This window comes from Marmota marmota, unplaced genomic scaffold (assembly GCF_001458135.2).
Source record: "Marmota marmota marmota unplaced genomic scaffold, marMar, whole genome shotgun sequence".
NCBI classification, from domain to species: Eukaryota; Metazoa; Chordata; class Mammalia; order Rodentia; family Sciuridae; genus Marmota; species Marmota marmota.
Window position 1 is genome coordinate 1,368,623 of NW_026000205.1, and position 14,803 is coordinate 1,383,425.

The 14,803-nt window shown below is 51.8% G+C and overlaps 2 protein-coding genes and 4 non-coding genes across 18 annotated transcripts; all 6 read right to left on the reverse strand.

Annotated features, from left to right (window-relative positions):
- Window positions 1–1,038: 1,038 nt before the first annotated feature.
- Rpl13a (ribosomal protein L13a) lies at window positions 1,039–4,823 on the reverse strand. Of its 2 annotated transcripts, none has more exons than XM_015496551.2 (8): window positions 4,736–4,823; window positions 2,841–2,913; window positions 2,512–2,577; window positions 2,286–2,387; window positions 2,003–2,088; window positions 1,767–1,826; window positions 1,295–1,417; window positions 1,039–1,151 (listed from the first exon to the last, which is right to left on the reverse strand). In XM_015496551.2, exons 1-8 carry the CDS (start codon window positions 4,748–4,750, stop codon window positions 1,065–1,067), a joined length of 612 nt encoding a protein of 203 aa, XP_015352037.1. In that variant the 5' UTR covers window positions 4,751–4,823; the 3' UTR covers window positions 1,039–1,064. The 2 variants fall into 2 exon arrangements, with proteins under 2 accessions (XP_015352037.1, XP_048646504.1); XM_048790547.1 differs by lacking the exon at window positions 4,736–4,823 and adding an exon at window positions 4,499–4,520.
- On the reverse strand, window positions 1,611–1,696 carry LOC125612680. Its single transcript, XR_007343160.1, has one exon. It is a non-coding gene; the product is annotated as a small nucleolar RNA SNORD35 (small nucleolar RNA).
- Window positions 1,896–1,965, reverse strand: LOC125612677. The gene has a single exon (XR_007343157.1). It is a non-coding gene; the product is annotated as a small nucleolar RNA SNORD34 (small nucleolar RNA).
- Window positions 2,162–2,246, reverse strand: LOC125612675. The gene has a single exon (XR_007343155.1). It is a non-coding gene; the product is annotated as a small nucleolar RNA Z195/SNORD33/SNORD32 family (small nucleolar RNA).
- Window positions 2,716–2,799, reverse strand: LOC125612676. Its single transcript, XR_007343156.1, has one exon. It is a non-coding gene; the product is annotated as a small nucleolar RNA Z195/SNORD33/SNORD32 family (small nucleolar RNA).
- Window positions 4,824–5,785: 962 nt separating the features above from the next.
- Flt3lg (fms related receptor tyrosine kinase 3 ligand) lies at window positions 5,786–14,781 on the reverse strand. 12 transcript variants are annotated; one of them, XM_048790542.1, is made up of 9 exons: window positions 14,226–14,781; window positions 13,027–13,093; window positions 12,532–12,642; window positions 12,292–12,345; window positions 11,820–11,963; window positions 11,286–11,424; window positions 8,630–8,813; window positions 8,475–8,543; window positions 7,108–7,442 (listed from the first exon to the last, which is right to left on the reverse strand). In XM_048790542.1, exons 1-9 carry the CDS (start codon window positions 14,234–14,236, stop codon window positions 7,244–7,246), a joined length of 978 nt encoding a protein of 325 aa, XP_048646499.1. In that variant the 5' UTR covers window positions 14,237–14,781; the 3' UTR covers window positions 7,108–7,243. The 12 variants fall into 12 exon arrangements, with proteins under 12 accessions (XP_015352036.1, XP_015352028.1, XP_015352030.1 ...); XM_048790545.1 differs by lacking the exon at window positions 14,226–14,781 and adding an exon at window positions 13,387–13,453; XM_048790544.1 differs by lacking the exon at window positions 14,226–14,781 and adding an exon at window positions 13,412–13,528 and having other exon boundaries at window positions 7,109–7,442.
- Window positions 14,782–14,803: the final 22 nt, after the last annotated feature.

The following is a 14,803-nucleotide window of genomic DNA, read 5'->3' on the forward strand; positions in this document are numbered from 1 at the left end:
TTTGCTTTTTCTGTGTAAGATGGCGCTAATAGAACTTACCGCGATCGTGGAATTATTGCATACCTGCACTCGGTGGACAGTAGCATTTAAAATTTGACTTTTGCGACTGAGAACCAGAATATTTGAGTTGTATTTCATTAGGCTGTCCGGTGGCAAAGCGCTCGCCTGGCATGGTGGGGCCCTGGTTTCAATTCCCAACATCAAAGTTGTGGGTGCTGGTGACTGTTGAAATGGGTAAAGGGGTACCCAGGCAGGCCCTGACCTGTGAAGGGCTTGTCCCCAAAGTGTTTCCCAACCCCAATGCCCTCAGGGGTTCACACTGGCAGAGCCAACACGTCTATTCTTAGGTGTCAGATGAGACCTAACGTGCTTATTTAATAACCAGTTCACTTGCTGTGGTGCTTTGACCCCTGGAGTCAGGCAGTAGGGGGCGTTGTGGCAATCAAATACTTTGCAGTTGAGCTGGAAAGGGACAGCTTCAGGTTATTAGGACACTGCAGGCTGTCCCAGGATGAAACTTAGGTTTTTGTGGAAAGTGTGGCCTGCGTGAAACCTCTTAAAGCCCTGTTTTTGCTGAGGGCCCACCTCCACAGTGGACATATGCAAAGACGCCACGTTTCTTCAAAAATAATTTATTTGCTTTTGATCACAAAACAGAGGTAAGGAAAGGGGCAGTGCATTTTCCAGTCTTTGCACCTCTAAAACTTGGCCCACTTCAGCAGGTACTCTCCCGTTTTTTCAGCTACAGAGTATAGGATGGCCACATGGTTAAGACAGGTGGGTGCCCCTGTAGCCAAGGAGACCCCCCCCTTTAGTGTTCCAGCTCATTTTTTTAAAAAAAATACTGCAAGTAACTGGTAGTTCTTTTTTTTTTTTTTAAATTCATGAATAAGCAGGTCATAAATTCTGACCACACAACTCTTGAGAAACCTCCCAAAACAGAAGCAGAGACCAAGACTAGGCCCTTCTCTGTGTCAGCTTTCCAGGGTCCCCCATATCCCAGGGTGGCGATGGAGGAAGGGCAGGCCAGGCCACACATTAGGCATAAACAGTCTTTATTGGGCTCAGACCAGGAGTCCATTGGTTCTGAGGACCTCTGTGAACTTGTTAATTTTCTTCTCCACATTCTTTTCTGCCTGTTTTCGTAGCCTCTGTGGGGTAAAGACACACAATGTTTTTAGGAGCTGGTTCTCCACCTCAGGCTGGGATGTAGGCAGACCTTCTAGGGCAAGACCTCGCCAGCCTGGCCCACCCACAAGCACTGTCCCCTCTCCAGGGCAACCCCTGCCCTCACCATAAGCTGTTTTTTCTTCCGGTAATGGATCTTGGCTTTCTCCTTTCTCTTCTCCTCCAGGGTGGCTGTCACTGCCTGGTACTTCCAGCCGACCTCATGAGCCAGGCGGCCCAGGTAGGCAAACTAGAGGGGCAGAGAAAGTTTTTAAGGACATAGAGACATGGGAGTCCTCTTAACCTAAAGAGCCTGGACTGAGGCTATGGTGGTCACAAGTGGAGTAACTGTCCTAGAGGATCATGGGAAGGGAATAATAATTTAGTCCCCAGCAAGCCCACATGAAAAGGCAACACCCCCCCCCCCATGTAAAGGCTCCCCGCTCCTGGCATCAGCTAAGCCTTTGGCGTTCTCGGCACTGCACACAGTGGCATCCGCAGACCATCGTGAGAAAAAACATCATTTGCCAGTCTTGAACCTCAGGTTCACCCCAAGCAGACCCTAAAACCAAGTTAGAGCTGTCCAACCTGGAACTCACCTTTCTTGTTGGCTTCAGTCGCACAACCTTCAGGGCAGCAGGAACCACCATCCGCTTTTTCTGTTGGAGGAGAGGGGCTTAAAGACCTAGTGCAAAGACACTAGGAAAAGGAGGCTGGCTGGCTGCAGTAGGCGTCTCAGCCAGTTATGTTTTCATAAGGCTCAAACAATGTAGGTAATTGTGTAACATCATGGACGCTGGATGCATGACACTGCTGGAGGCTTAGTGTGGCTCACCTTGTCGTAGGGTGGTGGAATCCCATCAAACACCTTGAGGCGGTCCAGGGCAGCCTGGCCTCGCTTGGTCTTGTGGGGCAGCATGCCTATGGCAGAAGGATGCCAGACCTCAGTGGGGCTTAGAGGATGTCCACCCTTCCCCACCAGGGCAGGCATGGGGCGGCCTCAGATGGTAGTGCATGTGGAGTCATCTCATGGTTGGGGAACTCGAACATGAGTGGGAGACGTCCTCATCACTGGCTGCCTGCTGCCACCACCCACAGCCCCAGGAGGCCCAGCTCACCTCGCACTGTCCTCCAGAAGATGCGACTGGGGGCCCGGAAGTGGTACGGGCCACGGGATGGGTTGGTATTCATCCTCTTGCGGAGGAAGGCCAGGTACTTCACTGAGGGAGGGGGAGGGGGAGAATATGAGGCTTGCCTTGTCTATAAGACCTAACAGTTCCCATCCAAATCCTAAAGCTCTAGCAAAAAAACCTTAACCCCTCTATGATCACAGGTTTAACTCACACTTGTTTCTGTAGAAATTTCCAGAAATGTTGATGCCCTCACAGCGCACAACCACCACCTTGCGGCCTAAAGGGAAGGTGAGGCATTCAAGAAGGGGAAGGATTAGGAAGGGCAGAATAAAGGGAGAGGGATCCTCCCTTGCACACAATTGGCAGAGCTGGGTTCATATTAAAATCTGAGCCAGGGAGGGAAGAGTTTGGCTGGCAAGTCTCAGAGCGGTGCATGGGGTTGATCTCACAGTCGTGAGACTCAAACGAAAGATGGTGATTGTTGCTCATCACTGACTTGCAAGTGGAACTAAAGGCAGGGAGGACTGTGAGCAGACTTACCCAGCAGTACCTGTTTGGCCACAATGGCCGCCAGGCGGCCCAGGAGATGGCCTCGGCCATCCAGCACTAGGACCTGTGGAGACAAGGAAGGGATGAGAAAACTGACAGCTTTACTCTCCCACCTCAAGAAACCACTCTTTTCCAGTTCACCTTGCCCCTAGGGGGCTCTTCCAGCTCAGACCCAAGACTTGGGTTAGTAGACCAAGGGGAAGCAAAATGTTGATCCAGCATCACCAGGCAGGACAAGACACCAAGGAACTCCCTTCTCCCTTCCTAAGACTGCATTTTGGATTGTCAAAGGATGAGCCAAGATATGACCCAAACCTGGCAACTCCTGTCCTTGGCTCATACAGGTACAAAATTTGTTGTCACCTTTGTCAAACTGCAGGCTTCTAATAACCCAACTCTTCTTAATGTAAAATGCAATTTTTACCATGGACTTTTTTTTTTTTTTAGTCTGAGACAGTTTCTCATTAGGTTGCCCAGGCTGACTTCAAAACCCTGGGTTCAGCAGTCCTCCTGAGTAGTAGCTGGGTACTACAGGCATGCTACCCCTGAACTTAGCAAGTATTGTCAAAAGCCCTTGCTGGATCTGCATCCCTGGGTCCTCAGCTTCCTCATCAAGAATAGAAGCCTTCAACATTAATAAAGCACACCATAATGTACTAATGTGACAGCATAAAATAATGGTTGTTATACATACTTGTGTAGTTAATGCAGTGTGGCATCAAATCTAAACCTAAGCTAGACTTCCCTACAATGTGACCTTGGCCCCAAATCTACAACTCACCTGAAAAATGAGGCTAGCATCTGTCTCAAGACTATTGCCAATAAATAGGCAAAACCAGTGCACACTGCTATTCACAGGTACTCATTCGCTTGATGACTCTTACCACTTGCCTAGTTCTACCTACCTGGGAATGAGCCCAAATACCACAGACTTACATGAAGAAATTCACAAGGAAATCCTTTCCAGGGCCATCCTTTTTTTTTTTTTTTTAGTTGTAGTTGGATGCAATATCTCCATTTTACTTATTTTTATGTAGTGCTGAGGATGGAACCCAGGGCCCTGCACATGCCAGGACAGTGCTCCACCGCTGAGCCACAACCCCAGCCCCCCCCATCCTTTAATTATGCCTCATACATGCTAGGCAAGCGCTCTGCCACTAGACTACAGCCCCAGCCCCAAGGACCACCCTCTTAGGTATATGTTCAACAGTTCAACATAAGACACAGATCTAAGCTTCTACGGTGTTCCCTGAGGGCCTGGGGGTGATTTGGGGGGCGAAAGTTTGTCCTATAGTTGTGGAACTGTTAACAGCCCTCTACTTCCAGCAACCCCCAAACAAGGGGGAATAAAGCAATTCCTGAACACTCGGAAGGCGAGTTTTCTCAACCTACTGCATAGGGAATTTCGCATTGAAATGCCACAAGCTGTAGGAAACCTTGATCCCGAGTCAGGTTGAAGTAGCTCAGGCCTTGGGGACAACGGCAGTGGCCTCCATTTTGGCCCAGCCTCAGGTTCCCATCGCCCGACATCAGTCAGACCGCCGCGTGTTCCCCATGGCCGGGGTCTGAACAAAGACCTGACGCCAAGGGCTCCCACCCGCTACCGAAGATTAAGACAAGGAAGACGTAACCGTAAAACAAACTCTCACCATTACCCTTCGCCTTGAGAAGGAATAAACTGCCGCCTTTTAGCCACTCCTCGACCTTAAAACAGCCGCGGTTTCTCCTACATCCCTACGGATTACCCTCCCACTAAAACCAGCTCCTTTTTGTTAACTGCTGATCTGAAGCTTCACAATGTATGTACAAGGGAATACTGGACCCAACTCTGTTCCCGACTGGATCCCACGCGACCCCACACCACCCCAGGCGCGCAGACACCGAACCTGCCCCTCCGCCATCTTCGGCAGCCGCCTGGGAAAGAAGGAAGTGTTGGCGCAGGGTTTCTTATCCCTTGCCGCAAGGGCGGAGGCAGCAACGCTACACTGGCGGAGCGGAGAAGTTTCCGTCTTCTCATTGGCTAAAGTGTTGTACGCGTGCGCAGAGATGCCCTAGGGGGAAGGCGGGCGGTCTTCTGACTGCCCAATCCGATCTGAACTCGGCGGCCATGCCTGTGAGGGGCTAGAGATCACGTGAGTCGTGAGGCGGTTCTGTCGGGTGGGGCTGTCGGGTCTCGGCAGCCATCTTTTTGAGGGGCTGCTGATCTGCTCCACTCGACTTGTCGCCGTTACTCCATCAGGCGACTGAGGGTTGCAGGGTACGTGATGGCCTGCAGGGGGCAAGCAGATCCGCCTGGGCAGCTCTTAGGCGCTCAGTCTAGGTTAGGGGATGTGGATTTGATGCCTGGTAGGCCTCGTGGTGAGCAGGACGAACTGCTGCACTTATCTGGGCCCCGGCATCCGCCTTTGTGAAACAGGTGGAGGTGGATGATGAAGAAATGACTTCCAGATGCCGGGGCTGCACCAATCTGCTGCGGATCCCAAAGCAGCTTTCCGCTTTCCAGACTCTTGGCCTTTGCTTCTGCCGTCTCTCTTGCTTGGGATGCCCTCCCTGCTCTTCCGCCCACGCTCACTGCAGAATCTGTCTTGTCATGATCCCAGTGCCTTTGGGCTCAAGAGTCCTTTCCTCCAGAGAGCCTCCCCATCTATCCCAGCCTGGGCCAGATGCCTCCTGGGGGATCCCACACTGTCTGTGCTCCCTTCATTTGAGTGTGTGTCATCTTGCCCCGGCTCTGGGGTGCCCTGGGACTCCTCCAAAGACCCGGCGCGCCAGAGCCCTGGGCTGGTTTTGCCTCACATCTGGGTCTTAGAATTGCCTAGCACAGGCTCTGGGCCCCAAGAGGCTTGAACAGAAACATTGCATTAACTAAACAAGACTCAAGCCCTATGCCGTCCCATTCATAACCCGTCCCAACCACAGACAAGTCCAACCAGAACTGGTAGAAAATAATGATTTATATACAAGTTCATGGGGACAAGGGCTTTATACAGAGGGCTGAGTTCTGGCGTACCCTCCATCCTGAGGGGCAATGGTGCCTAGGAAGGGACCAGTCTGTAGCCGCCTTCCTCTGTGTACTGGGCGTGTGTCCTCTGATAGGTGACTCCTCTTGCTGGGCCTCAGTGTCCTGTGTAAAATGGGATGATAAATATGTCGTCGTCTTGGGTTGTTTGAGGATCCATGGACAGAGGAGAGGGAAAGAAAATACTTAGCTCCAGGCAGGACACAGACTGCCCCAAACAACTCTGTTCCCAGTGAGCAGCAGGCATCTGTCTAAGGACATCACTGTCTAAGAAAAACTCTTGTGCAGTGGTGGAAATGTTCTCCATCCCTGCTCTCCAGCTGGTTAGCCACCAGCCACGTGTGACTACTGAGCACTTCAAATGTGACTATGGGGCAACTCAGGCATTTTTTTTTAAATTTCATCCAATTTTTATTAAATTTAAGAAATTAATAATATAGTTATTGAGAGAGTAAGAAAACAAGTGCAAAGTGCAAAGCTCTGCAAGTGCAAAGCTCCTGAATGTTAAATGCAGATCAAGGGGTTCTGATAAAAATGTGTCACTTTGTAGCTCAGTGGTGGACCCTTGCCTTGGGTGTGCAGCCCTGCATACATTCTTTTGTGCATACACAAAAGAAAAATGTCATCTGACTTTAGACATGATGTATACACACTGATTTTGAAATATGCAAAAAGAGAGTAAAGTATTTCATTGACTATAGTTTGGATACAACAGGTAAAGTAAAACATAGGGGCTGGGGATGTGGCTCAAGCGGTAGCACGCTCGCCTGGCATGCGTGCGGCCCGGGTTCGATCCTCAGCACCACATACAAAACAAAGATGTTGTGTCTGCCGATAACTAAAAAATAAATATTAAAAAAATTCTCTCTCCACCTCTCTCACTCTCTCTTAAAAAAAAAAAAAAAGTAAAACATAATATTTAAAGTATTTCAAGGGCTGGGGTTGTGGCTTAGTGGTAAAGTGCTCGCCTAGTGCAGGTGAGGCTCTGGGTTCGATCCTCAGCACCACGTAAAAATAAAAGCATTGTGTCCACCTACAACTAAAAAAATATATTTTTAAAAAAAGTATTTCAAGTTACCTTTTTTTTGTATGTGTGTGTGTGTTTGTGGTACTGAGGATTCAACCCAGGGGTGTGCTACCTCTGAGTTAGATCCCCAGCCCTTTTATTTTATTTAAAAAATATTTTTAGTTGTAGATGGACATAATACCTTTATTTTATTTATTTTTTTATGCAGTGCTGATGATCAAACCCAGTGCCTCACACATGCTAGGCAAGTGCTGTATCACTGAGCCACAACCCCAGCCCCTTTTATTTTATTTTTGAGACAGGGTCTTGCTAATTGGTTGAGGTTGGTCTCCAATGTTCAATCCTCCTTCAGCCTCCTGAATTGTTGGGATTACAGGCGTGTGCCTCTGTGCTGTCTAAAGTTACCTGCTGCTTTTCCCTTTTTTTTTTTTTTTTTGACGTGAGGACTAGGGAATTGAAAATCACATGTGGCTTCATTGTATTTCCACTTGGCAGTGTTTCTCTGAGGGCCTTTCCTTGTGTCACTTCACTTAGCCTTGTGACAGTCCTATGATGGAAAGCACTATTTTTAGAGACTCTTTTGTAAGGAAAGGGAACCCAGGTAGACAAGTGAAGGGTGTGTGTTAGATTAGGACAGGCTGAGGGCTGGGGTGAAGCTCCAAGGTGCAGTATTTGTCCAGCATGCTCAAGGTGCTGGGGGTGGGGGCAGGCAGCCTGGGATCAAATCTTCGTTGTCACTCACAAGCTGTGTGACTTCTGGAAAATTAACTTGTCTTTCTATGCCTTGGTTTCAGCCTGTATGAAGTGGGGCTCATAATAGCACTTCTCAATGAAGTGAGTTAATTTGTAGAGAGGTCCAGCCCCAGGCCTGTGCCAGAGTGATTGCTGAGTACAATTTCCCCTAGGTCCCTCTAGGCCTCCCTCCTGCTACCCCTGCCTCCTCTCCCCACACCTGTTTCCAGATTCTCTCCTCCCTCCTGGGTTTCCCTTGGTTGCCTACTGCCCTGGGGCTAGTTGAACTTCCTGAAACACCTGAAGGACTGAGCAAAGGCAGTCCCCCGACCTACAGGGCCACGCCATTCCTGCCCCAGAAGGACACTCGGTCCTGGCATGCAAACTCCAGCACCCAGTGTCTCCCAGGGTCCTCATTCCCTCAGGTCCCCCCGAATCACTGTCTCCTCCTGATCTTGCTTCCCCCTCGGTTTCCCACTGGCTACCCCGTCACTGGGCCAGACCTGAGGGCATCTGTGTCAGCTCCTCCACCAAGCTGCTCAGTCCAGTCTTGTGCTTCTTGACCCCCTCCCCTGACTCTCTGCCCCCCCACTCTCCCTCCATCGTTCTGCCCTGAACCCAGGCCTTGGCCTCTCTCTGTGGACCCTTGCTGGCTTCCTCCTTGGCCTCCTGTCTCTTCTTCTACAGGTCCTCCTGGGCCCCTAGGAGTCTTTCAGCACCTAGCACTGGCCCTGCCACTCTTCCACCCACAATCCTCCTGTGGCTCCCAGTACACCACGACCCCTCCAGTCGAAGTCCAGAGTCCCTGGCCTGGCATCCCGGCCCCACAGCATGATGAAGAACTCACCAAGACGAGGCCCCAGCCGGGTCAGCACTCCACAAGCAGCACACCCTGGGGACTGGAGGCAGGGGGCACCTGTGGGCCCCACAGGGTCAGCCTCATGTGGGCAGGCAGAGCCTCCAGCCCCTCCTTCCCTTCCCATCTCTCTGTGCCCCCCTCACCTGTTCCTCACCTGAGGGGCAGGGCGGCCATTCACCCTTCTCCAGCGTAGGCACAAGAGAGCGGCCAGTGGTGGCAGGGCCACGGGCAGCAGCAGCAGCAGGAACAGCAGGTGGGACTGAGGGGCTGGCAGTGCTGTTGCCCCCAAGGCCCGGGGACTCCTTGGGGGCGGCAGGGTGGAGGAGTCTGGGGAGAGAGGGGACCCGGTGAACGGTGAACGAGGAGAAGGTTGTGTCAGGGAAGGCAGGAGTCCTGCTGGGGCCAGCTGTGGGACCTCAGTGGGCGCCAGCCTCCCCTCCCTGACTGCAGCTGCCTCATCCCCAGGGAAATGAGGACAGATAATCATTGTACTTACCTCACAAGGTTGACACAAAATCATGAGTGCTTAGGCGAGAACCTGGCACTTAGGTTATATTTTATTTCATACTTAAACTCAAATGTTTCCAGTGGTTATGTACCTGTCATCTCCCAGTCCTGAGACCCCACCCCCATCCCCTGCCCCCAGGAAGCAGGAGCCTTATCTGGGTTATTTACCACCAGAACCTATAATTTAAGTATGTGAATGAATGGACATTTAGATATTAAAACAGTAACAGAGTTGGGCACAGTGGCACAGGCCTGTAATCCTAGAGACTTAGGAGGCTGGGGCATGAGGACACAAGTTAGAGGCCAGCTTCAGCAACTCAGGGGGACCTTGTCTCAAAAAATAAAAAGGCTGGAGTGTAACTCAGTGGTAGAGCGCTTGCCTAGCATGCACAAAGTGCTGGGTTCAATCCCCCATACTGCAGGTAAATAAATAAACAAACCCAGTGACATACAATACATGAACCTATGGTGTCCCTGGGGCTCTGCAAATCTGGCCCTTTTTTCCTCTCTGTGCCTTCAGCTTCCCTCCTACCCACTCAGCTTCAGTCTCACAGGCCTCCCTGATGTCCCCTAAACACAGGCAGATTTCTGCCCCAGGGTCTTTGGCACTGGCTATTCCTTTGTTCCCAACTTCCAGTAACTTCCAACCACAACCCAGCTCAGGATTCTATCATCTTGTTTTAATTTGATGACAGTGAGCTACTTTCTTGTTTATTTGTGTGTTGGGTGTTTATCAACTGTTTCCCGGATTAGTGTGTCAACCCTGAGCTGCAGTTACTTGAGTTACTTGAGTTGTTTTTGGCAATAGTGTAGATGAAGCCCAGGGCCATGCACATGCCAGCAAGCGCTGTGCCACCGCCCTACAGCCTGGCCCGATTTATTTATTTATTTGTGTCTTCAGATAGAGTTGCACTGATTTACCCAGGCTGGCCTCAGACCTGCGATCCTCCTGCCTTAGCTTCTGGAGAAGCTGGGATTGCAGCACCTGAATCACTAAATAATTTTTTTTAAACACTGAATAGAGTTTGGGGGGATATTGCATTAAATAAAAATATTAAATTATTGATATCTTAATAGAATCCTACATTGGGGATGTGGCTCAGTGGTAGAGCACTTCCCTAGCATGTGTGAGGCACTGGGTTTGCTCTTCAGCATCACATAAAAATAAATAAATAAAATTAAGGTATGTGTCCATCTACAATGAAAAATATTTAAAATATATATACATATGTATGTGTCAGAGAGCATAACGACCATGAAGAAGCCAGCCATCTACCAGCCAAAAGAGTCCTGGAGCGGATTTACTCTCACAGGCCCTGGTGACAGCGGATCTTGGACTTCTGGCTTCCAGCACTAGGTCATCTGTGGTTTAAGTCACTCTGTGGGGCTCTGTCACGGCAGCGCTCACAAACTCATATACACACTCAAGTGTGTATAAATAAGTGATAAAATCCGAATAAACTCTGTGGATTGGACCAATGTCAATTTCCTGGTTTTAATTTTGTTCTATTAGTTAATTAACAAGCAAATGTAAACTGGAGAGGCTGGGCATGGAGGGCAGGGGATCGCCTTAATGTCTTTGCAGTTTTCTATGATTATTCCCAAAGGAAAAAAAGCTTAAAAATAAAACAACTCGGGGGCTGTGTTTGTAGCTCAGCGGTAGAGCGCTTGCCTAGCATATGTGAGGCGCTGGGTTCCATCCTCAGCACCACATAAAAATAATAAATACATAAATAAAATAAAGATTTTTTTAAATAAATAAAACAACTATTAACTTGCTAAGAAATAAGAAACATTGAGTTGGACATGACGGTGCGTGCCTGTAATCCTAGCAGTTTGGGAGGTTGTGGCAGGAGGATCACGAGTTCCAAGCCAGCCTCAGCAATGGCGAGACACTAAGCAACTCAGTGAGACCCTGTCTCTAAATAAAACACAAAATAGGGCTGGGGATGTGGCTCAGTGGTCGAGTGCCCCTGAGTTCAATCCCCAGTACCAAAAAAAATAAATAAATAAATAAAAATCCTGAGGAAAAAATGAATCCATCTTTATTTTCCCCCCACATGGCAGCCAGGAATTTAAAACTTAAATAAGTGACTGCCTGTGTCTGTGGACAGGGTTTCTTAGACACACAGGCAGGGACTACAGCTTCCTTCTCAAAGATGGGTAAACTGAAGCAGAAAGGGGAATGAACTTGCTCCAGGTCGTAGCAGTGGAGAGCAAGGGTCCTCTGGGACACACTGAGCAGAAGGGACAGGAGGGTACCAGTGGGCTTCAGGGACTGGGAGCCGTTACCGGGCTGGCACTGCAGCTCCAGGCACCGAGAGAAATTCCGGCGGGTGATCCAGGGCTTCAGAGCCACCAGCTGCTCGAGGGTGTCCTGCAGGAGGTGGGAGATGTTGGTCTGGACGAAGCGAAGGCAGCTGGGGAGGGGCTGGGAGCAGGGGAGGGAGATGTCACGGCCACATGGCCCCAGCATCTCCAGCCAGCCAGCCCAGGGCTTTCCCTGCCGGCAACATCCAGCAATGAACCCAAGGAGGCCTGAATCTCAGAGTTGAGACCCCCAGGCTCCCTGGTGGCAAGGGGACATGACCCCTTAGCTGCCCCTCTCATCAGGGCCTAAGAAACCTGGGCCCAATTGTGGAGCCCTTCACCATCTTCTGGTACCCAGCAGCAGTGTCCCTGGGGACCTCAGGGGAGCAAAGTTCCAGCTCATTCTCCCTTGGGGCTCTGCTGCCAAAAGAACTCCCAGTGAGGCTCCGGAGGAGCTTCACTTGTGGTGCCTGGGAGGCTCCCTCCCCTCATTCATCCCCGGAGCTCAGGGCTGACCTGGAAGGCACATAAGGTGACAAAGTGTATTTCAGTGTTGACGTCCTCCAGGAGGATTTTCATCTGAGACCCGGCCACATTTTTGAGTTGCTCCATCCAGCGCTGAGCCAGTACCAGCTGCCACAGCGCCTTGCAGAGTTCTTCCTGGGGAGGGACAGGCCATACCCTCAATCTGAGGGAGGAGGCTGGTCCTGGACCCCTGGGTCTGAGGGAGGAGGCTGGGGCTGGACCCTGGGTCTGAGGGGGGAGGCTGGGGCTGGACCCTGGGTCTGAGGGGGGAGGCTGGGCCTGGACCCTGGGTCTGAGGGAGGGGGCTGGGCCTGGACCCTTGGTCTGAGGGAGGAGGCTGGGCCTGGACCCCTGGGTTTGAGGGAGAGGGAGGCTCTTGGCTCACTAGTCTGGCCCCTGAAGGTTGGTGAATCTTGCATCTGGTCCCCACCTCTGTCCCAGGCCCATCCCACCTATGACTCACGTCCTGCAGGTTGGAGGCCACAGTGACTGGGTAATCGTGAAGCAGGTAGTCAGACTGCAGGAGAAAAGAGGGTTAGGCCTGGCTGAGAGCCGGAGAAACAGAACTATGGAGACTCAGAGATGGAAGGCAGAGACCTGGGGCAAGGGGCAGAGACCAAGGGAGAGAGATGACAGATACCCAGTCACAGAACTTTGAGCTCAAGCAGGGACCCAGGGGAGGGGACCAGCCAGGAAGGCTCACCAGCTTGCGGATGGTGGCTGCAAAAGTAGATGTGATGGGGCTGTGCTTGAAGGAGCAGTCGGGGGTCCCCCGGAGGCCAGGGCTCAGCAGCAGCAGCAGCAGCAGTGAGGACTACGGGGGGGGGGGGGGGGGGGCACCGGCCAGTCAGCTCCGCTCCACCTCCCCCACCTCTCTCGCCTCTCCCCTTCTCAGGTCTCATTCCAGATCTTCCCGTCCCCTCTCTCCCCTGCATCTTGTCTGATGTGTCCCCATCTCTCCCCAACATGGCCTACTCCTGTCTCTTGTCCAAAACCGTCCACTTTCATCCATCCTGTCTCATCTCTCGCCTTCTCCACCTCCCTCCACATCTCTCCCCTCCCTACCTCTTTCCCAACCTCTGCCCATCTCCCCACCTCTGCCACCTACTACACCTGTCCACCTCCCCCAACTCCTCCCCACCTCCCCTTCAGCTCGCCCATCTTGACCTGGTGCCCCCCTCCTCCCAGGTATACGCACAATTGGGCTCCAGGCTGGCGCCAGCACTATCATCTCTGCCGAGAGCCCCTCATGCCTGTGGCCGGGTCTTGGAAGGGACAGAAGAGCTGGTCTCGGACACGCACCCCTCAGCCCCTTTCTCGCCCGCCCCTTCGCCTCCCCGCCCCTCCCTCCTGCCCTTGATGTGGCTAAGTTTCCGCCTCCTACTCCCCCAGGCTTCCTGCGTGAGCCCCAGTTATACTGAAAACTCATCTCCCCTTCCAAGAACCCCGACGTCCGGTCCCCGAAACCCTCCTCAGGTCAGGGACCCGGGAACGGGGTTCCCCATGCCATGCTCCCTCAGCCGCAGGAACGGGGACCCCAGCCCCGCCCCTCGGGGACCTGGAGTCCCATTCTCCTCACGCACTAGGCTTGCCCCAGCTGGGTGTGGAAGGGCTAAGCTGGGTGACAGCCAGAGACCGAAAGTGAAAGGAAATTTTGGGGGGAGACCGCGAGCAGGGGTGGAATCGGGTCGAGGCAGAGGGCGCCCCCTGGTGGTGAAGGTGGCGCCTTCGCCTAGACGGCGTGCATAGCGCCAAGCCCAAGGCACACCAAGCCAGGCGCAGGCCACCCTGAAACCTCCTTTCTCACCCCAAAATCTTCCTCAACGCCCCAAGGTAGATGGCAGTTCCATCCCTCCAGGCTCTCAGGCCCAAAGCCTTGGAGTCCACGCCTCTGCGCCTTTCACTGCATAATGGCAGGCCCATCAACAAATGGATTGGCTACACCTTCAAAATGTAGCCGGAATTCTACCAATTCTCACCACTGCAACTGCCATTATCTGGGTCCTGCTACCACCTCCTGCCTGGGACACCACTCACTAGGCTCCCTGCTTCAGCCCCCTAGACTCTAGTGGCTCTCCAAGCAGTCAAAAGAAGTCCATGCAGACCTGTCAGCTCCCTGTAGCTCCCCTCATTCAGAACAATGGTCCACATGGAACTGCAGGATCTGGTCCCATCTCCCCTCTGACCTCACCTCCTGTCCCTCTCCAACACCAGCCCTCCTTGCTGTGTGCTGCCTTAGACCTTTGCACTGGCTGTTTTGGCCTCACCCCAGACACCTATGTGGCTCAGGTGTTTGCTTAACTCACAGGCAGGGGCTTCCCGACACCCTTTAAAAATCGCACTTCTCCACACACCCCTTTTTGAAACTGCCCCCATACCCCCAGCATTCCTACTCACCCCCACTTCATACTTGTCACCTTCTAACGCACCATGTGGCTTTCTGATCTTCATTGTTGTTTTCTTCCAGGGGACATGGGCTCCAGGAGGTCCTCAGTAGGTATCTGCTTTACCCCTTCTGAGTTTCTAGAACTCTTTGGCCCTAGCAGCTGCTCCACAGATATTGGCTGAATGATCGCAAAAACTGATCCTGACCTCTTCCCTTCTTCACCATTGCTGAATTATAGAGACTGTGTCTGGCTCTTGCCGCTGGTTCCTGGGAGATAAAACCTTGGAATTTCCCAGGTATTAGGAGTGTCATTGTTATTCATGGTTGCCACCTTGACTCCCTGAGTTTATACTGAGGGAGGCTGGTCATACTAGAAAGACCAATTATGTGATTAGAGAGCTGGGGATTTGAGCTAGACTTGCGAAACTCTGGGAAGTGTTGGGGACCTGTCTACCAGAGGAAGCCTGAGTAAAAATTTTGGATTTTGGGGGGCTGGGGTTGTGGCTCAGTGGTAGTGTGCTTGCCTACCATGCATGAGGCACTAGGTTCGATCCCCAGCACCACATAAACGTAAAATAAAGATATTATG

Excerpts from the sequence above, each read along its gene's own strand:
- Flt3lg (XM_048790539.1), bottom strand. The coding sequence starts at position 13,257 with ATGAGTTTTCAGTATAACTGGGGCTCACGCAGGAAGCCTGGGGGAGTA. Across the intron at positions 8,544-8,629 it reads GCCCCTCAGGTGAGGAACAG|GTGCCCCCTGCCTCCAGTCC; the intron begins GTGAGGGGGGCA and ends TGGGGCCCACAG. Across the intron at positions 7,443-8,474 it reads CCGGCTGGGGCCTCGTCTTG|GACTGTCACAAGGCTAAGTG; the intron begins GTGAGTTCTTCA and ends TTTCCATCATAG.
- Rpl13a (XM_015496551.2), bottom strand. Across the intron at positions 2,388-2,511 it reads AAATTTCTACAGAAACAAGT|TGAAGTACCTGGCCTTCCTC; the intron begins GTGAGTTAAACC and ends CCCCTCCCTCAG. Across the intron at positions 1,152-1,294 it reads GGAAGAAAAAACAGCTTATG|AGGCTACGAAAACAGGCAGA; the intron begins GTGAGGGCAGGG and ends TTTACCCCACAG.